Source organism: Bubalus bubalis, chromosome 12, assembly GCF_019923935.1.
Source record: "Bubalus bubalis isolate 160015118507 breed Murrah chromosome 12, NDDB_SH_1, whole genome shotgun sequence".
In the NCBI taxonomy this organism is placed as follows: Eukaryota; Metazoa; Chordata; class Mammalia; order Artiodactyla; family Bovidae; genus Bubalus; species Bubalus bubalis.
The window spans coordinates 67,966,877-67,987,584 of record NC_059168.1 but is presented as its reverse complement, the minus strand read 5'-3'; the positions used below and the strand labels follow the sequence as shown (position 1 = coordinate 67,987,584).

Here is a 20,708-nt window from a genome sequence, read left to right as displayed (position 1 = left end):
TTCCTTTGTTGGGATGAGAGGGAATGGAATCTTACCAATAAGATGAAAAGGGCTGGAGAAAATACCAGGAACGGGCCCACCTTTCTTCCTACAAAGGCCTAACGCTAAAAGGGGAGGGAAAAAAAAGGCACCAACAAAGAGTTTAAGATAGCAGTTCCCAGCTTTTTCAAATATGAAGCATTTTTTAACCAATCCATTTTTTAATTCTTAAATTCTTGACATTACAGAACTAAACTGAAATTTATTAACATTCCACTCTTAACATTTCTTATCGACAAACAGAAATAAAATTCATGAGCCAAAAACCCAAAACAAAACTAAAAACAGGGAAAAGCTTATAAAACTAAATATGGATCCCAGCATTAACAGCTGAACAGAGAATGTGATTTTTAAATTCTTAGCGGATGATAAAGTTGTGGAGAAACTGAACACTTACAAATTATTTAAAACCTGGAATCACTGACCAGAAATTACACAGTTGGATCATGGGAAAACAGCAGAAAGGGTTATGAGAGAACCTACACTGTTCTAGCTGCACCCCATGCCCTTCTCAGAAGAAAGCCTGGCATTGATTAGATATTGGGCCAGACTAATACTGGCAGCAGAACCAGTGATAGTAACCTGCCTACCAGAAGAGCCTTCCACTGGGTTGGCAATTTTGATCTGGGCCCCGGACATCTGGCGGATCTCATTAATGTTGGCGCCTTGGCGCCCGATTATGCAGCCAATTAAGTTATTTGGAATGGTGAGTTCATGGGTGGTTTGAGTAGATGCATCCAAACTTGCCCAATAGCCTTTCACCTCTGGAGAGCTGGAGTCAATTCCGGCGAATCCGGTCCCGCCGTGCATCATGGCAAAGTGAGACTGTTGTCTTGCCACCTGGTTCAGCTTGGCCAGATCGAGCGGAGAAATGGTGTGTTGTCCTTGAATCGAGTAGGCATCTAGAGGTGGTCCCTCCAGGTCATGGGTGGCGTGGGGGTAGCCCGCAGCGTCGCTGCACCGATCTTGGCCGCCCGCGCAGATGACTGGAGAGCTGGCCGGCATGGGCTGGTACGGAATGGTCATGACTCTCCCTTGCGGAGACTGGGAGAGCGTCTCCAGCATGACCAGGCAGATCTGCTTGACACACTCGGTGACAGACTGCGGCACGCCAGCAATGGTGATGGCCCGCTCGGTGGAGTTGGGCAGCATATCCCCCGCCACCTGGACCTGGGCCCCGGTACTCTCGCGGATCTCTTTGATCTTACACCCGCCTTTCCCAATCAGGGAGCCGCACTGGGTGGCCGGCACCACCAGCCTCAGGGTGACCGGGGGCCTGCTGGCCGCCGTGCTGTTGGTCATGGAGCTGTTGATATCTTCCTCCAGCTTGTCGATGATCATAGCGAAGGCCTTAAAGATGGCATTGGTGGGGCCGGTCAGAGTGATGATTCTCTCCGGGCAATTCCCCTCCGAGATGTTGATCCGCGCGCCACTCTCCTCGCGGATCCTCTTAACCGACTCCCCTTTCTTCCCAATAATGCTTCCTACTTCCTTTCCGTGCATAAGCAGCCGAATGGTGAGAGTCACATTTAGTCCACTTTCAGTCACACCGGCATCCATGGCGAGCGGCGGGCGGCGTTCGGGGGAGTTGGGCTCGTTACGTGGTCAAGTCTTTGGTGGCTGGCGGGGGGAGGGGAGGTGTAGGCCCAAAACTGCCGGCGCGAGGCGAGCGAGGGCCGCGGGAGCGAGCGGGCGCGGGCGGGAGGCCGCGGCGTCGTCGCAGGGGCGGGCGGCGGCGGCGGAGGGGGCGAGCGGGGCCGGGAGCGGCGGGCGGGCGGGTGGGCGAGGGCGCGGCGGTGGCGACTCCGGCGGCAGCCTCGGCGGTCTGGGCGGGGCGGGAAGCCCGCTTTCAACCCCGCGTACCCTCTGACCCCGGAAGTGCTTGCTGCGCAGGACCCTTTGAAAAAAAAATGAGGACCCATCCTTTTTAGGTCACAAGATTGCGCCAACCCCAATAGAGTAGTTTTTCAAAAATCCTCTTAATAGGCTAGCATTGGAAATAAAGCACCGGTGGGCAGAAGCTGTGATTCCGGCAAAATTTTAAGACGAACATGTATTTTATTAACCCAGAAGGCGCCGGCAGACGTTTGGAAATGGCAATGTTGTGCTTGGGAGCGACACATTATTTCCCGCCGTACAAATGCGGTTTGAGTGCGGAGCGACACGGGCAGCCCTGGCCGTAACTGCAGGCGGCTGCTAGGACGCCGCGGGTTTAAAACGTGCGCGTGAAGAGACCAGAGCGCATGCGCAAGGGTGTGGGGAGGACGGGAGGGGCAGCCGCGGTCTTCCGGGGGGGAGGGGAGACCAGACGAGGCCTTTGGGGCGGGCGCCCGCTCGGACGGGCACGTGGGGCCCCTTCGTCCTTAGCGTCCGGGCGCCCCGCGCCAGTCCCCACCCCTGCCCCGGCCCTGTGGCGGCAGCTGGTGGGGAGAAAAACCGAAATCATCCCGCGCCACGGCCATCAGAGTCGCGGCTGTGCTGATGGTTTCTGGGAAGTGCTAGAAACGGGGCCATAAAGAGAATGGCGTCCATTTACATAATGCTTTGTCTGCATTTTGCAACTCTCTTCGTTAAGCCCGCAGAAACCCCACCTCCTACGCTGGTGTCGTTTTAGTCGCTGCTGCCTCGTCACACGTTTAAGACAATGGAGTGCATTTATCCGGGCTCTTGGGGGGGTTCCTGCGGTTTCCCCCGCGAGGGTTACGCTCCTGCTGCTGCCTTTCGGCACCTTCCCCGCTCAGCGCAGCCATCGCGCCCGCGCTGTCCGGGGGCGGCCCCCAAATGGGCCCGCCATCTTGGAGGACCTTTCCTGAGGGTGTGGAGCCGAGCTGCCCTCCCGCTGAGGAAAGGTCGCTGGGGCCGTTGGTGCTCCAGTTGTGATTTCTGCCCGTTCCCTTTTTCCTTCGGTTGAGCGAGACAGAACAGGCCGAGTGCGCGGCGTGCTTTAGGATCCTTTATGGAAAGCGGCTAACGTGGCGGCCCCTCAGTCCCCCGCCCCCTTCCCCGGGGGGTGGCCGCCATATTTGCTGAACACAAAATGGCGACACGTGTCCTGGATTCGTCGCCAACGAGCAGTTGGGGTCGGCCTGAAAACTAGAATGCGCCCCCCTCCCACCCCACCCATGGTATGGGGCCTTCTCCGCGCAACGAGTGCTGTGACCAGAGTGGGTTGAAACCGCGTAGGCTGGTCCCAACCTTAGCGGGGAGTTTTTTTGTTTTTTAATACTTATTTGGCCGTGCCAGGTCTTAATTGCGCCATGTGGGATCTTGAGTCTTCATTGCAGCGTACAGGATCTTTTAGTTGCAGCATGTGGACTCATTTCCCTGACCAGGACTGGAACCTGGGGCCCCCTGCATTATGAGCAGAGTCTTAGCCACTGGACCACCAGGGAAGTTCCATCAGCGGGCGAATTTTAATACATTTCTCTCATTAGTTTGCAACAGGACCGCGATTAATTATAGAAAGTAGGCATCATATCCAGTCCCTAGCTCGTTATGTTTAATAATGAATGGATAAGTGGGGGCGCAGTACCAAAACATTTAGCAATCACTAAGGAATGAGATGCGAAATTACTGCTTTTCTAGACTTATAAGATAGGCTGTTGTGCTGGAGAGAGAAATAAATGGTATTATGAAGTTTCTTTTTTTAAAAAAAAGCAATTTCCATGAAGCGTCTAGGATACCTATGACCTTTTTCATAGGCCAGCTTGGCCAGTGAACCTCAGTTTACCTCAACTGTTAACTTGTAGACTAGAAGGGAAGGACATTTTTTGTGCATTTACCAGTGCTAGATCCTCGGCTAACCGTTTTACTGCATACTGTCTTTAATTTTTACGATGATTCTCTGAAGTACGTGTTCTCTCTTTTTTTAACAGATGAATTCATTTAGGCCCAGAGAGATGAAGTGACTAATTGAAGGTCACACAGTGTCCAGGATGGATTCCAGACCTTCTGATAGACTTATTGGTGAGCACATTTTCAAATTTTTCTCTTAAGTCAGGGTTTTAGAATTTAGATACTATTTGGACGTTTAGGTGAGCTTGTTATTTAAAGGAACCTCTCAGGTAACTTCTTGATGCATAGTCATCCCCTGTTTGTATCTGTTTGGGAATTCCCAGTTTTTCCTGGTGTGAGCTATGTCTGTAAGGGGCTCAGATGCCTTTTTTTTTTTTTTTTTTTAATATGTCTGGATGAGGCTAGAGAGAAGGAAGTGATTCAGCCCTGCATGAAGCCTCAAGTATCTGTCCGTCCGGCCTGGTCTGTGGCACATTTGAACTTACCTGGCTCTGTGGGAGCAGTTTCTTTGTATGACTCATTTGCTTCCTTCAGCTACACATGGGCATGACTTCCCCCTTCCCCACCCCAACCTCCACCCAGGTGAAAATAAATAAACTTAACCCTGGCGCCAGGCCTCCGTTTCTTCACAGATATTGACTGAGCGTGACAATGTTAGATAAATTGCGGCCTGTAGACTTTTCAGTTCATTGTAACAACTTGGGGACCAAGCAACAAATATGTGCCTAAATAGGGCTGTGTTGTATGGGTGGAGAGAAGGGCTTTTTGCTTCTTTTCACTTACACTGATCTTGTGCATTAGACTCTCCAAAGGGCCTTCACATTACCGTAGATAGTCCCACAGACAACTTCAATAGATGGGCACATACAGTCACAGTGACAGTCACAGCACTAAGTGCTTACTGTGTGCCAGGCACTATTTGACCTTTTATTTTGTTCGTTATTTCAGTGGTTCTCACATTTTTAAAAGCAAACCACTATGAAAAATATGTTTTGCATAATAACTGAAACATATATACACATTTATATGAAGAAACGAAAATATTTGCAAAAACTACTTACTCATACTGCATGCAGTGTACTCTGGTAATTTCTGTTCTCTACTTTTAAAAGGAGGAGAGGCATGTCAAACTAAAGAGATAAAAACCTCTTTAAAACTTAGGAGACAACAAAAGGAGTAAATTATAATTTACAAGGTAATTATAATCAAGAATTATCCTAAAAAAAAAAAAAAAAGAATTAACGTGATTCAAAGCATTCTGGTCCTCTGCCACCTGTTTCTTTTCCCTAAAGAAAATTTTATCCACTGGGTCTTTCTTCCCAAGACTGCCTAGTGGAGTGAAGTTGCTCAGTCATGTCCAACTCTTTGCGACCCCATGGACTGTAGCCTACCAGGTTCTTCCATTCATGGGATTTTCCAGGCAAGAATACTGGAGTTGGTTGCCATTTTCTTCTCCAGGAGGTCTTTGAGACTCAGGGATTGAACCTGGGTCTCCTGCATTGTAGGCAGATGCTTTACCATCTGAGCCACCAGGAAAGTCATAAACGTTTTCTTCCAGATGTATTTCTTTAATCTCTTCATGTCTGAATATGTCTGGGACTTGACTTACCTTCCTAACAAAGCCTTCCCTTTGCCAGCTCTCAGCACTGACCTCTTCAGAGTCTTATACCCCTTCCCTTGGGTAGCCCACATTTAGCTTTTGATGAAATTGTAGTGTGTCTTGCTGTTGGTAATGCGTTGTATGGGCCTCAGGTGTTTTGCGTGACCCTGAGATCAGGCAAAGAGGGCACTGGACATGGGAATTGGTGGCTCTGGCCCCTAGCTCCAGCTCTGCCACTGTCTGGCTTTTAGACTTCTACAATCAAGTTCATTTATCTGAGCCTCAGTTTTCCCATCTGTAAACAGGAGAGTAAATGCTCTCTAAGGCCCCTTCTAATTCTGTCCAGATGATCTGGGTTATTTATCCCTGGGAGGGAGGGTTGTGTAAATGTTTTACTCATGTACAGTACATTCTCCACTTCCTTCCTCAGACCTGCACTATCTTGTGGATATGTGAGTGAATTCCACACCTCCCATTTTACAGATGAAGCCACTGAGATACAGAGGAACTGACTATAAATAGTCACCACCCCACCCCTGGAGCCTCACATGACTCTTCCAGGTTCATTAAAGGGTTTAACAAGGTTGGGAAGGTGAGTCAGGCTTTCACTTTGAAACGCAGAATTTTTGCTTCCTTTGACCTCACATATATGTTATATAAAACTTTTCAAAGTGTTATTTAATCATCACAGTCAATTTTGCCAGTGAAAGACCCATCTTTGGATCAGAGTAGTCAAGCGACTTGCCCAAGGTTACACAGCTTGTTAGGACCTCAGCTGGGGATCTCGATTCCTAATTATGGATTATTCCTTTTCTTGGCTTCTCATACGGTGTCACTGACTTTAACACATGGGATAACTTTGTCTTAAATTCAAAATGTTTTCTATTCAGTCATTATTTTTCTGTCCCAGAACATCCAGTTCGTTATGTTAGGTTCCTGACACTTTTGGTTCAAGAGGCTCTCCTCTCTCTGGTTCTCTAATGTTTACATTTGTGGATTTGGGAAGTGGTGAGAATAAGACTTAAGTTCTCTTGGGGCAGGGACCACTTTTTTCCCCCTCTCCCCAACCTTCCTGGTCCAGCAACTATTCTGTAGCTTTTAATATTTGCCCTGTCAACATACATCATTTTCCCCCAGAACATGACTTCTTTTTCTCTTTCTCCTTAATATTTAGCTTTCTGTTTCTCTTTTATTTAAAATTACTGTAAATTAAGAGGGCCTTTCCCCTGTTACTTTTCAGGATACTATACAGTGCAGTTTAGAAACTTGTCTTACCCACTGTGGCTAGTAACAATTTGACCTCATATGCCGGTAATCCTCCATTGGTGTTAGGGAATCAGTGCTTGGTTTCCTCAGAAATAGGAGAAATCTGTTGGTGTGCTTTACAGAAGCAGATCTGTTGGTGTGCTTTACCAGAATTGGCCCAAGTTCTTCCAATTGGACAAAGCATTGCCCAAGGATTCCCCAGGGTCACTCTAACCGAAATGCGGCCTGGAGAACAGTGCAGAGAAAAGTTAAAGGGGAAATGAGAACGAATGCAAATACAAAGTGTAGAATATGAGGAAGGAAAAAAAGGTAGGAGAAGGAAAGAGAGAAAAGAATAGGGCAGAGAGAAGAGAAGGATACAGAATCAGTGGAAAGGAGGTGAGAAGAGCGATCCAGAGGTCTGTTAACCTCTCCTGTGGTGTGGGACAAATCAAGGAAGAGCAGCTAGTATGACTCTTCCTGAGTCGATCTTTTCTTATTCTCTGTTTCCAATGTCAGGTAGGGGAAGTTACTTTGTTTCTGCTATCAGTTGGGAATGTGATTAGATGCCAGTAATTTTATATTTTATATTATTTTATTGAAATATAGTTGATTTACAGTGCTGTGTCAGTAAGAAACTTTTATATATATATTCTTTTTTATTATGGCTTATCACAGGATATTGAATATAGTTCCCTGTGCTATTCAGTAGGACCTTGTTGTTTATCCATTCTGTGTATAATAGTTTGCATCTGCTAACCCCAAACTCTTTAATTCATCTCTCTCCTACCCTGCCTCCCTCTTGACAACCACAAGTCTGTCTTATGTGCCTGTGAGTCTGTTTCTGTTTTGTAGATAGGTTTATTTTTGTCATATTTTAAATTCCACATACAAGTGATATCATATTGTGTTTGTGTTTCTCCTTCTGACTTACTTGTATGATAATCTCTTAAGTCCATCCATGTTGTTGCAAATGGCATTATTTCATTCTGCTTTATGGCTGAGTAATGTTCCATTGTATATGTGTTCTTTATGCATTCAGCTGTCAGTGGACATTTAGGTTGATTCCATGTTTTGGCTATTGTGAACAGTACTGCTGAGAAGTTAGGGATGTATGTATCTTTTCAAATTACACTTTTGTCCAGATATATGCCCAGGAGTAGGATTGCTGGCATCATATAGATGCCAGTAATTTTAATATTAGCCTCCGTTCACCTGGTTGACTAAGGAAACGTGCTACAAAATCATATAACGTATTTGAGGTAAAAATTTCATGTTCTTTCATTAGGCAGATACTTACTGATTGCTTGATATGTCCCAAACACTGAGGCTGTAAAAATGAATGAGATACTGTCCCTGCCCTCAGGATGTTTATGGTTTGAAGAGGTAGACAGATGAGTAAACAGATTCAAAGTGTAATGTCTTAAAGTATTGGGATACGAGTAAGCTTTGGTGCTTACCAAGCTATGGTGTTACGGGTTCAGAGGAAGCCCTTGATTCAAGCCTTGGAGAGGGAATCTGGGAAGGCAGCTTGGAGAAGTTGTCATTCACTCTGAGTCCCAAGTTGGTAAAGTGCATAGTGAAGGGCAGGGAATGGTATTCCAGGCAGAGGGAGCAAGAGCCCAAAGGCATAGAGTTCAGTCCATTCAGAAGTTGTAACCATTTCACGGAGACATGAAAGATATTTGCATGATTCAGTTTGTGGTGATTATTGTTTTGCTGTTTCAGAAATGCAGATTTGAGACTTGTCTGTGTTCACTAGAGCACAGTTAAAAATTCTTATTTTGTAGCAATAATTCTCTTTTAAGATGAAGACACTAGAAGTCACATTTCCTATCTAGAGATTTGAAGGTCAAAATGTAGGTAAAGCAGAGCTTTTGAATTAGCAAATAATGATTAACCCTTTGTACGGTAAAAGAAAGCAGCTGCAATGGACAGCATATCCCTTTCTCATCCAACTTTTGGATTTCTGTTTTCTTTTGTTTTTAAAGGGGAATGTGTGGACATTTAGGGTCTTTGTTTAGCTGCTTAGGATCTTTGGGTTAGAAAGTAGAGAAATGAGTTCAGGAATAATTGCTACTTACGGCAGAACAAAAGAAATTTGTTTGAATAGCTCACTTCTCTGATAACACCTGCTGAGCACAAGCAAGACTTGGTTAAGGACATTGTTTCAGAGAGACAGTTACTTCAACCAGATAAAACATTTATTCACCATTATTCCCTGTGTAAAGTGTTTGGTGTCCATACTAAGAGCATTTAAGAGTTTTTTGAGATGTGGATAAAGCTGCATTAAACAGAAACCTTATGTGTATTCATTGCACAATACTGGGATTTAACATAGATTAAAAGAAAAAAAACGTGTTATGCATGGTTTAGAGAAGAATGCTTAGAATATAGTGTGTGTGTCCGTGGTTGTTTCTCGGTTCTCTTAATCTCTCAGCAGTATTTGACCCTCCTTCCTCACTAGTTTCGTTTTGCTTTTAGGATTCTCCTCCCTTGGTTCTCTTTCTGCCTCTCTAGCCCCTTCTTCTCAAATTCCTATGCAAACCCCTCCCCCCCAACACATACATTTTTGGGCTGATTTCTTTCTCATCTCGTCAGCTTCCAATGATGGAGTACTCAGATCACTCCTTGGATCCCTCCTCTGTGTACACTCATTTCCTAGGTTCTCTCTTTTAGGAATTTAAATACCATTTATACCTTGAGAATTATAAAGTATATATTACTAGCTTGAATGTCTTCCTGTGAACTCAGAGTCTAATGTCAGCTGCCTACAGGATAATAGCTTCTTGAACTTAGTGTATTCAATACATTAACTTTGGAACTTCTCCTCTCAAACCTGTACCTATGTCAGTTTCTCCCCACCTCAGTTTCAGTTTTATAGAGGGCTCTTCCTTAACTCTATTCTCCCCCCACCCCCTTTTGGGGGAGCTGTGTCACATGGCATGCAGGATCTTAGTTCCCCAACCAGGGATTGAACCCATACCCCCTGCACTGGAAGCATGGTGTCTTAACTACTGGCCCACGAGGGACATCCCTCTTGACTCTCTTTTTTCTCTTTCTTTCATCATCCAATCCACCAGCAGGTCCTATGAGCTTTACCTTAAAATACATCCAGAGTTTGAACACTTCTCACCCCCTTCCCTGTTACTATTGGAATATAGTCTTCCTCCTTTTGCTCTTGGTTCCCGAGTCTAATCTTAACAGTGACTAGAGTAATTTTGTTAAGTGTATATCAAATCATGCCACTCCTCTGCTGAGTACTGTCCACTGAGTCCCACCCAGAATAAACACTGAAGTCCTTAAAGTGATCCACATGGCCACATGGGATCTTCAGTATCACCTCTCCCAGCTGCTCTGACTTTGCCTTCTACCACTCTCCCCATGTGCTCTGGCCACACTGGTCTCTCTGCAGTTGATCCAGCATGCCAAGCCTTGGGACCATGGTAGTTTCTTTTTCTGGAACACTTTTTCCAGATGTCATATGGCCTCCTCCCTTGCCTCCTTCAGGTTTCTGCTCAACTTCACCTAATCTGTGAACCTTTCATTGGCCATCTTATCTATGATAAAAACCATCTCTACTCTCTGTCTCTCTTGTTTCCCTTCCTGCTTTGTTTTCCTCCTTAGAACTTATTTCTGTTTGATATACTGTTCATGCATTCATTATTTAGATATTTTGAATGCTCCCTACTGTGTGCCAGGCACTGTTTGAAGAGCTCTCTTCTATAGTTTAATATTTGCCACCCATAATTAGAATGTAAATTTCACCCACTTTTTTTGTTCTTTGCTGTATTCCCACCTTCTAGAACAGTAGCTAGCACATAGCAGTTGAATTAATAAATTTATTCATTTTTAAACAGAAATGTATTGAATAAATATTAGTAGAAGGTTATGTACCAGATAATGAGGGGAAGATCTGTATGAACAAGACATTGTTCCTGCCTCAAATTGCTCACTGTAAAAAATACTTATTTTGAACTGTGCTTTCTAGTGGATTAAAATGATACATCATTTTGGAATTGCGGTGGTAAGAATGGGTGTGCAGTGATATGGTTATCTTCAGAGCCTGCTTTGTTAGGCTTATCAATAATTTGCATTGTTTTGGGGAGGGTAGGATTGATTATACCTCACTGCATGACTGGCTTTTGGGGTTACAAAGTCTCTTTGATCTTGCCTTGTTCGAGCAAGAGTTTCTTAAAAATCCTATTAATCAGTCTTGGTCCTTTTAGGTACCTTCTAGGAACCTTTTATCATAACCACTTCCTCTCAGGATTAGAGAAGGAGTTTACTATCTTTACCTTCCTGCATGTCTGAAAATTCTTTTCCAGAGGCCCTGGCCAGACACTAGCTATATGGTTGTGAACCTCTCTGAACCTCAGTTTCTGTGCCTGTCAAATGGAGATAATGATAAATGACACTAATCTTACTTCTTGTGAGGATTAAGTGACTAAATAATATACTAGTTTTGAGGACAGGAAAGTGGAAAGGGGAAGGACGTAGGGAACAATTGTTTTAAAAAGTAAATACTGTATATGTGTGCTTTATTTTGAAAAACTTAATAAGCATGTTTCTTTTCTAATAAGAGTAGTGAAGATTTTATTTTTAAAAACAAAGGCTTCAATGTATTGTTTTCATTTTTAAAAATAGACAACTTTAAAAAATAATATTTATTTATTTTTGCCTGTACTACATCTTTGTTGCTTTGTGTGGGCCTTCTGTAGTTGGAGCAAGCAGGGGCTACTCTTTGTTAGGGTGTGAGGGCTTCTCACTGTGTGGCTTCTCTTGTTTTGGAGCCACACAGGCTCTAGGCATGCGGGCTTTGGTAGTTGTGGCACACAGGCTCAGTAGTTGCGGCTCCTGGGTTTAGTTGCTCCATGGCATGTGTGATCTTTCTGTACCAGGGATTGAACCTGTGTCCCCTTCATTGGCAGGTGGATTCTTACCGTTAAAATAGCCTTATCTAATCTTTCCTGTAACCCTTACCCTATTTTATAGAAACAGATTAGGAAACTTGCTTAAAGTCACACAGTAAGTGGTAGAGCTGGGATTTGAATAAGCATTCTGGCTCCGGAGCCGCTGCTCGCAACCTCTACACTCTACTGCTTCTATTCCTCTTTTACCTGTTTAAAGTCCGCAGTATGGGTCAGTAGTGTGGGACTTAGTAGGGCCAGTCCTACTGAAAAATGGGGCAATTTTAACGACTAGGCTAAGAATAAAGAGACCTGGGATCTTGTCTTGACTCTGTCATCAGCTTGCCACATCTAGAACTTTACTTTTCTCAGCCTGTTGTCCTCATTTATTAAACAAAGGAGTCTCTGGATGGTCTCTGATAGTCCTTATAGCTCTGATGTTCTGTGATTGGTCATATGAAGTGAGGAGGGTAATACTTGCTCAGCTCCTTAATTTGGCACATTGGTATTTGTGGGATTTGAGGGAGTTTGCTTTGTGCAGATGGAGATGCTAGATTTCAGGGCAAAGAATGAGCTGCTTTTCTGAGGAAGGTAGATCGGAGCTCCTTTTTTGAGGCTGGTTGCCAAGGGAACCTAGCCTCTGGCCAGGGACAACCAGGAATTCTTTGGTTGAGAGTGGGGAGCAGATAACTAAAACAAGCAGCACATTTAGGTTTCACTTTCCACCCCCCACCCCCACTTCCCGCAGCTAGCTGCTGGTTTCATACAGTTTCTATGTTAGGCATCGTTTTAAGTACTTTATAAAGTATCGTATTATTTAATCTTCTTAGTAATCTTAGGAGATGGGTACTATTATTTGGGTTGCAAATTTATAGACAATAAGAGTGAAGCAAATAGAGTTAAATAATTTGTCCACTTTTACTTAAGTGAAAAGTGGTACCACAGCCACAAAATTGTCTCCAGTCTGCCATTCACTTACAGGATTGCTTTCTGTAGTCCCCTGACAGATATGATCATTTAAATTATTTTTGAATAGTTCCATTGCTGGGAAGCTTATCACTTCTTAAGAAATCTAATTATATATATGTGTGTGTGTGTATATATATATATATATTTAAAATTTTCCATTATAGTTATTATAGGATATTGAGTATGTCATGTGCTATACAGGACCACGTTGTTTATCTGTTTTATATATAGTTGTTTGTGTCTGCTAATCCCAAACTCTTTATTTATCCCTCCTGTACCCGTTTTCTCTTTTGGTGACTATGAGTTTGTTTTCTGTGTCTGTGAGTCTGTTCTTGTTTTGTGAATAAATTCATTGGTATCATATTTTAGATTCCACATGTAAGTGATATCGTGTGGTATTTGTCTTTTTCTTTCTGACTTCACTTAGTACGATAGTCTCCAGGTCCATCCATGTTGCTGCAAATGGCATTATTTTATTATTTTTAATGACTGAGTAATATTTCATTGTGTATATATATTGCTTACATATATGCATCTATTGATGGCCATTTAGGTTGTTTCCATGTCTCGGCTGTTGTGAAGAGTACTGCTGTGAACATTGAGGTGCCTGTATCTTTTTTTTTTCATTGTCCAGAGAAATTTAACAGGTTTATTTATAATTGTTATAAAGTTGAACTGCTGAAACTTGTTCACTGAAACATTTTGACTTGCATTAATGCCTTTATGTCCCTGCATTTATATTAAAAATTCACACAGAAATGAAAATGGAAAAACTGCCAATACCTGATTTCTGTACTCTATTTTTCCACTTGTAAACATATACTTAGATATGTTTTGACCCCATGGGGAAAAAAAAATCTAATGCTCAGAACTACCAATAATAGGAAGAAGAGAAAAAAATATTTTTAAAGAATGAAATGTTTCCCATCAGAATGGATTCTTAAGCATGTTTTCCATGTATGTGGCGTGCTAGCTGGATGTCATTTGGCATAATTGTTGCACATTTGGCATGGATAACACACAGGTTGGTGTCTTCAAAACAGCCGACCACAGATAGATTTCACTTGCCTCTTTCGAAGGACCAATAGCTGCACTCTAGAAGTGCAGATCTGTTCTGAAGTCCCGAGGAACTTCCCACACTGGTAGGAAAGTTTGTGAATCAGGAATTCAGTGGACTTCTGATAATTCTAATTTCATGGAGTGCTGCAATACCAGGCCTGTAATGATGAGATTTCTTCACCCTTGCAATAGAGGGCGTACTCTTTGCGAGAGGCTTTTGTGACCAGTTGCTTCCTTCGTGCTTTACCACAAGTGAACTTGCAGGCTGTCTGCTTTGTATGAGCCATGGTATAGAGACCTTCTTACTTAATCTCATTCCCTTCAGCTGGAACTCAGTTGCCTGTATATTTTTGAATTAGAGTTTTCTCTGACTGTATGTCCAAGAGTAGGATTGCTGAATAATATGGCAACTCTGTAGTTTTTTAAGGAACCTCCAGTTGTTTCCATTGTGGCTGTACCAATTTACATTCCCATTCACAGTGTAGGAAGTGTCCCTTTTCTCCATACCCTCTCCAGCATTTGTTATTTGTAGACCTTTTTAGTGATGGCACATTCTGACCCATGTGAGGTAATTCTGCATCGTAGTTTTTAAAAAAAAAGTATTTATTTATTTGGCTGCACTGGGTCGTAGTTGCGGCACATATGGTCTTCGTTGTGTCATGTGGGATCGTTTGGTGCAGTGTGTGGGCTCAGTAGTTGTGGCTCACAGGCTTTCTAGTTGCAGCACACAGACTTAGTTTCTCTGGGGCATGTGGGGTCTTAGTTCTCCGACCAGGGATTGAACTGGTGTCTCCTGCATAGCAAGGCAGATTCTTAACCACTGGACCACCAGGGAAGTCTCTTCATTGTAGTTTTGATTTGTATTTCTCTAATAACTGGGCTTCCCTTGTGGCTCAGCTGGTAAAGAATCCGCCTGCAATGTGGGAGACCTGGGTTTGATCTCTGGGTTGGGAAGATCCCCTGGAGAAGGGAAAGGCTACTCACTCCAGTATTCTGGCCTGGAGAATTCCATGGGCTGTATAGTCCATGGGGTCGCAAAGAGTATTTCTCTAATAATTAGCAGTGTTGAACATCTTTTCATGTGCCTGTTGGCCATCTGTGTGTTTTCTTTGGACTAATGTCTGTTTAGGTCTGCCCATTTTTTGATTGGGTGGTTTGTTTTTTTGTTATTGAGGTGTGTGAGTTGTTTATGTATTTTGCCAATAAAGCCCTTGTCGAGTGTGTTATTTGCAAATATTTTCTCCCATTCTGTAGATTATGTTTTCATTTTGTTTATGGTTTCTTCCATTATATTGTTGAATAGCTCTTTTTGGTAGAAAATTATTTCTTGTTTTGAATTGAAATCTAATTGCTATCTGTTCTCATTGGTTTATAGCCTGTATCTTCCATATCCAATTGTGAGAATGTTTGAAGACACTCTTCCTATTTATAAGGAATATTTGCAGTTTTCTCCTAGCATCTAAGCCTGCTTTCAGTTCAGATTGGTCAGCACAGAAGCAGTCTGTCTCTCTCACTGTTTGCAAGTGCAGCCTTGCACTTCTTGTGATTAGTTAGCACAAAATGTGGGCCGTCCCCACATTCTTGGGGAACAAATGGATAGTGAACTGAATCTATTCAATTCGCTGCGAGTCTGGCAGGTTTGCAGTTCTCTGCTCAGAATCTCTAGGCCCTCAGGCTGTAGCCCCCGTATATACTGCCAGAGATCACAAAATGTCGGGAAGTTTATCCGGGCACTTGATGAAACTGCATTTACTTCGTCAGGCCACTAGGTGATGAGCAACTCGCAAACCCGACTGTCAGGGAGGGTTGTGTATAGGACAGTTTCTGTTTGTACTTGGAAACACCATCGGAAGTCACCTAGTAAATTTCATTAAATGGTTTTTCTTGGGGGGAGGAGAAACATGTCTCACGTATTCTTTGTCTTTCTCAGCTTTGATTCAATTTTAAATATTAATTGGGGTGGGGGGGTGGCTGCTCTGCGCAGCATTCCTGTATCAGGGATCAAATCTGTGCCCTCTGCAGTGGAAGCATGGAGTCTTAACCTATTGACTGCCAGGGAAGAAGTTCCTTAAATATTAATTTGACTAGGACACTTTGAGTGATTTTTTTTTTTTTTTAAGAAAAGGGGCCTAGATGCTACTTTCAAGGTCCATTTATTTATTTACTTTGTGTGTGTGTGTGTGTGTGTGTGTGTATGTGTGTGTGTATCTTGTATCTTCATGTGTGAATGATGTCAGCTAGGTTTAAGATTGAATAGTAGTCTTAGTCTCTACAAAGTGTGCCTTCCCAGATGGTGCAGTGGTAAGGAATCTGCCTGCCAATGCAGGAGATGCAAGAGACGTGGGTTCGACTTTTGGGTCAGGAATATGCCCTGGAGTAGGAAGTGGCAAGCCACTACAGTATTCTTGCTGGGAAAATTCCATGTACAAAGGAGCATGGTGGGCTACAGTACATGGGGTCGCAAAGGGTTGGACAAGACTGAGGAGTAACTGAGCACACTACACTACAAAGTATATAGCTTTCTATTGTCTAATTTCTAGTGATTAAGATTAAAAGTCCAGCGTCAATAGGATTCTTTTCCCGTTGTAAGTAATAGCCACTTCTCTTTGAAAGTTTAAGTTTTTTCTTCATGCTTAGTGTTTTATCATGATAGATTTAGATATGATATTTAAAAAAAGAAACTCTCCTTGCCACTTGATGAACCTTTTAGACTTAAAAACCTAAGTTTTTTCTCAGTTAAGGGAAGTTTTATTGCTTTTCTTGTGTCTGTTTCCAACCCCCTTACTTTGTAGATGAAGAAACTGAGCCCAGAAGGGTTAAGTGACTTACCTAAGGGTTACTCAGGTAGTTAAAATGAACCTCAAGAAAATAAATTGACTCTTTTAATGAGGTACACTTTCATTGTATTGAATATTGCTGTAGTGAGAGAGCCATCGTGAACTGATTGGTGATTTTTTAGTGGGACAAGAGCTTTTCCAAGGTTTCATGAGGAGATGAAGAAGGAAGAGGAGGTGATAGAATTCGTTACTATTAAAATGTGGCCTATGTGAATGACTGCAGAATTAAGAAATCCCCCCAATACCCCAGCTATTGGAGATACCCAAAAGCTCTAAAATTTAATAAAGCCAAGAAGTTTTTTGAAAATTTGAGAATTATATTTTTAGTTGTCAGCAGTAGGATTATCATGGTCATTCTCTGTTGTAAATATTGGAAAATGTATAAATGGCGTCTGAAGGCTTGGAGACAGACATCATTAACTGCCTTATCAGTGGTCTGGTTTCTGTTTTGAATTCCAGCATGGGACCCTTTTCTGCTGGGAACCACCTGTTCTTGGGCTCTGTTGATCTTTGGATTTCCCCAGCCCTTCAGTCCCTTTCAGTTTTGAAATGAAACCTACCCCAGAGGGTGAGGTCAGGTACCGAGAGGACTTTGACAGCTCACACCAGATTGTTTTCTTTTCAGAGCTGTCCGGTATGTGACTATGTGATGCGTGAGGCACAGCAGGCTGTGATAGAGACTAATTGATGGTGAGTCAGCTATTGGGTAAGACCTAGGCAGTGTCATCTCTTTGGGTAGCCAGGAAAACATGTAGAGCAAATGTATCATCTTTTATCCTCAGGAAGTTAAGAGTGCAATCACCAGAGATCTATCATGATTTCTCTGTCTTTGGTTTATTGATGAAGGAAAGGCTTTATTTCAGTGTCCTTGCTCCTCATTTGTAGAACCTTCTTTCTTTTCAGGAAGGAGCCAAGTCCCTGGTCTCTTTCTGCTGTTCCAGAAATTTTCTAAACTTTCACTCTGTGCCTCCTGGAATTGCTGCTTTGACCTTTAGTGACTCCTTTAGATATGCCTACACAACCTTCCACGATGCCCCAGCCCCTTCACAGAATGAAGCTTCCCCTCTTCCTTTTGCTGTGAATGTGGTTTCCACCATATTGTTGCACTTCGCTTAGTATCTTCATGAGTGGGGCTGATGATCTCTTCAGCTTGTCCCACACTGCATCCCCCTGATTTTGTCTGACTGTCCCCCAGCCCTATCCCCCAGCACTGCAGAGCTGCTTCCAGATCTTCAAATACGTTTTCCCTTTTGAGATTGCTGCTGGCCAGCAAGGCCACCTGATTCCTGTCTTTGAAGCTGGCATCTTCACACTCATTCTCTCATATTTGTTTAGGACTTAGGCATTTCACCCTCCTCCAGGGGTTCTGGCCTCGTCTAGGGGATCTGTGGCCAGACTTGGTCTGGGGCCAAGGATTAAGGCTAGAGCATGGAATTAGGGGGTTTGATGTTAACTTCTCAGACATGGAGAGATGGCAAGCTGGAAGATTTAAACATCAAGGCCAGTCGAGGGTGGAAGAAACAGAAAGTTTAGTATTTGAAGTAAAGGATGTCCTTTGTAGGCTCCCTCTTTTCCAGCGTTTCAAAACTGAGTTATTTTTTAAGAACAGTTTTAGGTTCATAGCAAAATTGAGAAGAAGGTGCAGGAATTACCATTATTTTTTGAAAAATTGATCTTTAACTTTATAGACAATATAATAATATAGTCTAAAAAAATCAAAACATGTAGGTTTTTAAAAAAGTTTTTGAAAGTATTTTTACTTCAGATTGAAAAATGAACAGCTTCCACACTGTTCATTGGAAGATACACAGTATTCATGAATACAATGCTGGTCAGTTGAGGAGAGGTACAGACTTCAATTTCTCCTTCACACTTTTCTTTTAGAAAGATACTATACCAAAAAGAAACTTCAGCAGTACAAGGAAAACTATTTTCCCAATAAGTTTATGAAAACCTAAGTTTCCCAGTGGAATCAAAATTATCCTCCTGCTTCCACCACCTTAATATAACCTCATGCTTATTAGAACACTAATAGCTGCACCAAAACAAAGAGTACATTTACTTTCAACCGTGAGGGTGATTCTTTAAAAAGTGTAACATAGATCTCTGCAAGTAGTGTCTGAAATGGACAGCTAATGCTGGATTTAATATTATTTTACAAATAATTGTTCTCTTAGTAAATTTAAGTCTACACACTCATAGTAGTGTTAGAAAATAAATACTATGGTTATGTACTATATGTTATGACAAACTAGTTTCAAAAAACAAAAGCTCAACATCTTGACAAAAATTCTCATCAGAATAAAATGTGACTAAAATTTACAATATTGTCAGAATCACACCACATTTAAAATCTTCCACGATTTACAAAAGTATGAATTTGCAGTTTTGGAGCACCTTTTTCTGTTGTGAATTAAAATATGAATATATTAAAAACTGTTAATTTTAAAAGATTATAGGTGTTTTAAATACTCCTGCTCTTCTATTTCAATTATTTCTGTATTCCCAGAGGCAGCCTGTTAAGTTTAGAATGTACCTCCCAGACTTTGTGTTTTCATATGTATGTATGAACCCAGAAAAAATTTAAAGTGCTATTTTTGTGTTTTATTTATTTACACAGATGGGCTCACATTTTGTGTATCATTCATGTATTTCTTTTTTTTTTTTTTTTCATGTATTTCTTTCTTTGATTCAGTAATGTGCCTTGACGGTATTCCATACTGGTACCTGAAGATAGGTCTTTCTTTTTGGCTACTGTATAGTATTTCATACACTAGATGCATTATGTTTTATTTACCTTTTTTCCTATTGAGGCACATTAAGGTATTTCTAATTTTCTGTTGTCAGTGATTCTTTTTGTGCTTTTTAAAACTTTTTTTGGTTTTTCTTTTTTCTTACGTAGTTTAAAATTTTTTATTTTTTATTGACCTTTTTGTGGTTTAAAAGTCATCATTCTGTTTCTAGGCCTTTTTTTTCCTTTTCTTTTCTTCCTACACCCCCTAGGTGGTCTCAGCCTCTCTGGCCACTTCAGTTACCATCTGCATATGGATGATACCCGGATCACTCTCCAGACCAGACTATCCAATTGTTGACATGGACAACTTCACTGGGATGTTTTGAAGACTCAGCAGAATGCAGCTCCTGCTCTTCCCCTGTTGCTCCTCCTCCAGTGTCCTGCCACGTGGTAAACAGCACCACCACCACCCATGCGGTTGCTGGGCCCAAAGCTTAGCGGTCATTCTAAGTCCTCCCTCCCCTTCCCATCGCTGACAGCCAGCCTGTCATAGGACTTGTCCTCCCCAGTATTTCGTGGATCCAGTTGCTTTTTTCTTCCTTGCCGCTGTCCTGTACCTTCGTTTTCTAATTTATAAAATATAGTATTTGCGAGGATTTAAATGAATTAATATATGTAAAACGCTTAGAACAATGGATAGGCATCTAGAATGTGCTATTAGCTATTATCATCATTGTTATTGTCTGCTTTTTCTTCCTCTTAATGTTCAGTTCAGTTGAGTCACTCAGTCGTGTCCGACTCTTTGCGACCCCATGAACCACAGCACGCCAGGCCTCCCTGTCCATTACCAACTCCCGGAGTCCACCCAAAACCATGTCCATCCATTTTCATTTCTGTCTCTGGTCTTCATTTTATTCTCCTCTACCTTGATTCCATTCTCCACAGTGCAGCCAGAGTGATCTTTATAAAATGTTAAGAATGATCATGATCTAATTCCTCTGCATGTGTGTACTGTTACCACACTTAGAATGCTTTTTCCATTGATTTTTGAATGGCTCATTCCTTTTTATTTAGATACACCTACTTTTATTTTTTTTATTATTTAAAAAATTTTTTGACTGTGCCGTGTGGCATATGGGATCTTAGTTCAACTAGATATTGAACCTACACCCCCTGCATGGAAAGTGCAGAGTCTTAACCACTGGACCACCTGGAAGTCCCTGGATACCTACTTCTAAATGTCATCTCCTCAGAGAGGCTTTCCTGTGACCACCTAATTATTATGAAGTAGCCACTTATACACGTACATCCCAGCACATCACCTGTTTATTTCTTTACATAGCACTAGCTAATAAATGATGTTTTTCTAGTTTAGCCACGTATTTGTTTATAGTTTCCACCAATTGGAATGTAAATTCTCTGAGAATAGGGATATTGTCTGTTTTATTTACAACAGTAAAACAGGACAGTGCCTGGCACATTGTAAGCACTCAGTGAATACTTGTTAAGAGAATGATAAA

General features: G+C 42.3%; 1 protein-coding gene and 1 long non-coding RNA gene across 22 annotated transcripts in view; one reads left to right on the top strand and one right to left on the bottom strand.

Moving 5' to 3' along the window:
* Positions 1 to 141: 141 nt before the first annotated feature.
* On the bottom strand, positions 142 to 1,785 carry PCBP1 (poly(rC) binding protein 1). The gene has a single exon (XM_006079627.3). It carries the CDS (start codon positions 1,597 to 1,599, stop codon positions 529 to 531), a length of 1,071 nt encoding a protein of 356 aa, XP_006079689.1. The 5' UTR covers positions 1,600 to 1,785; the 3' UTR covers positions 142 to 528.
* A 167-nt stretch (positions 1,786 to 1,952) lies between these two features.
* LOC102402583 overlaps positions 1,953 to 20,708 on the top strand; it is a 58,383-nt gene continuing 39,627 nt past the window's right edge. The window contains exons 1-6 of one of the 21 annotated variants that reach the window (XR_006543465.2): positions 2,283 to 2,888; positions 3,915 to 4,005; positions 4,947 to 5,029; positions 5,865 to 6,026; positions 17,080 to 17,144; positions 19,458 to 19,638. This is a non-coding gene — a long non-coding RNA (uncharacterized LOC102402583). The other 20 variants (XR_003102337.3, XR_006543462.2, XR_003102338.3 and 17 more) reach the window with 20 other exon arrangements.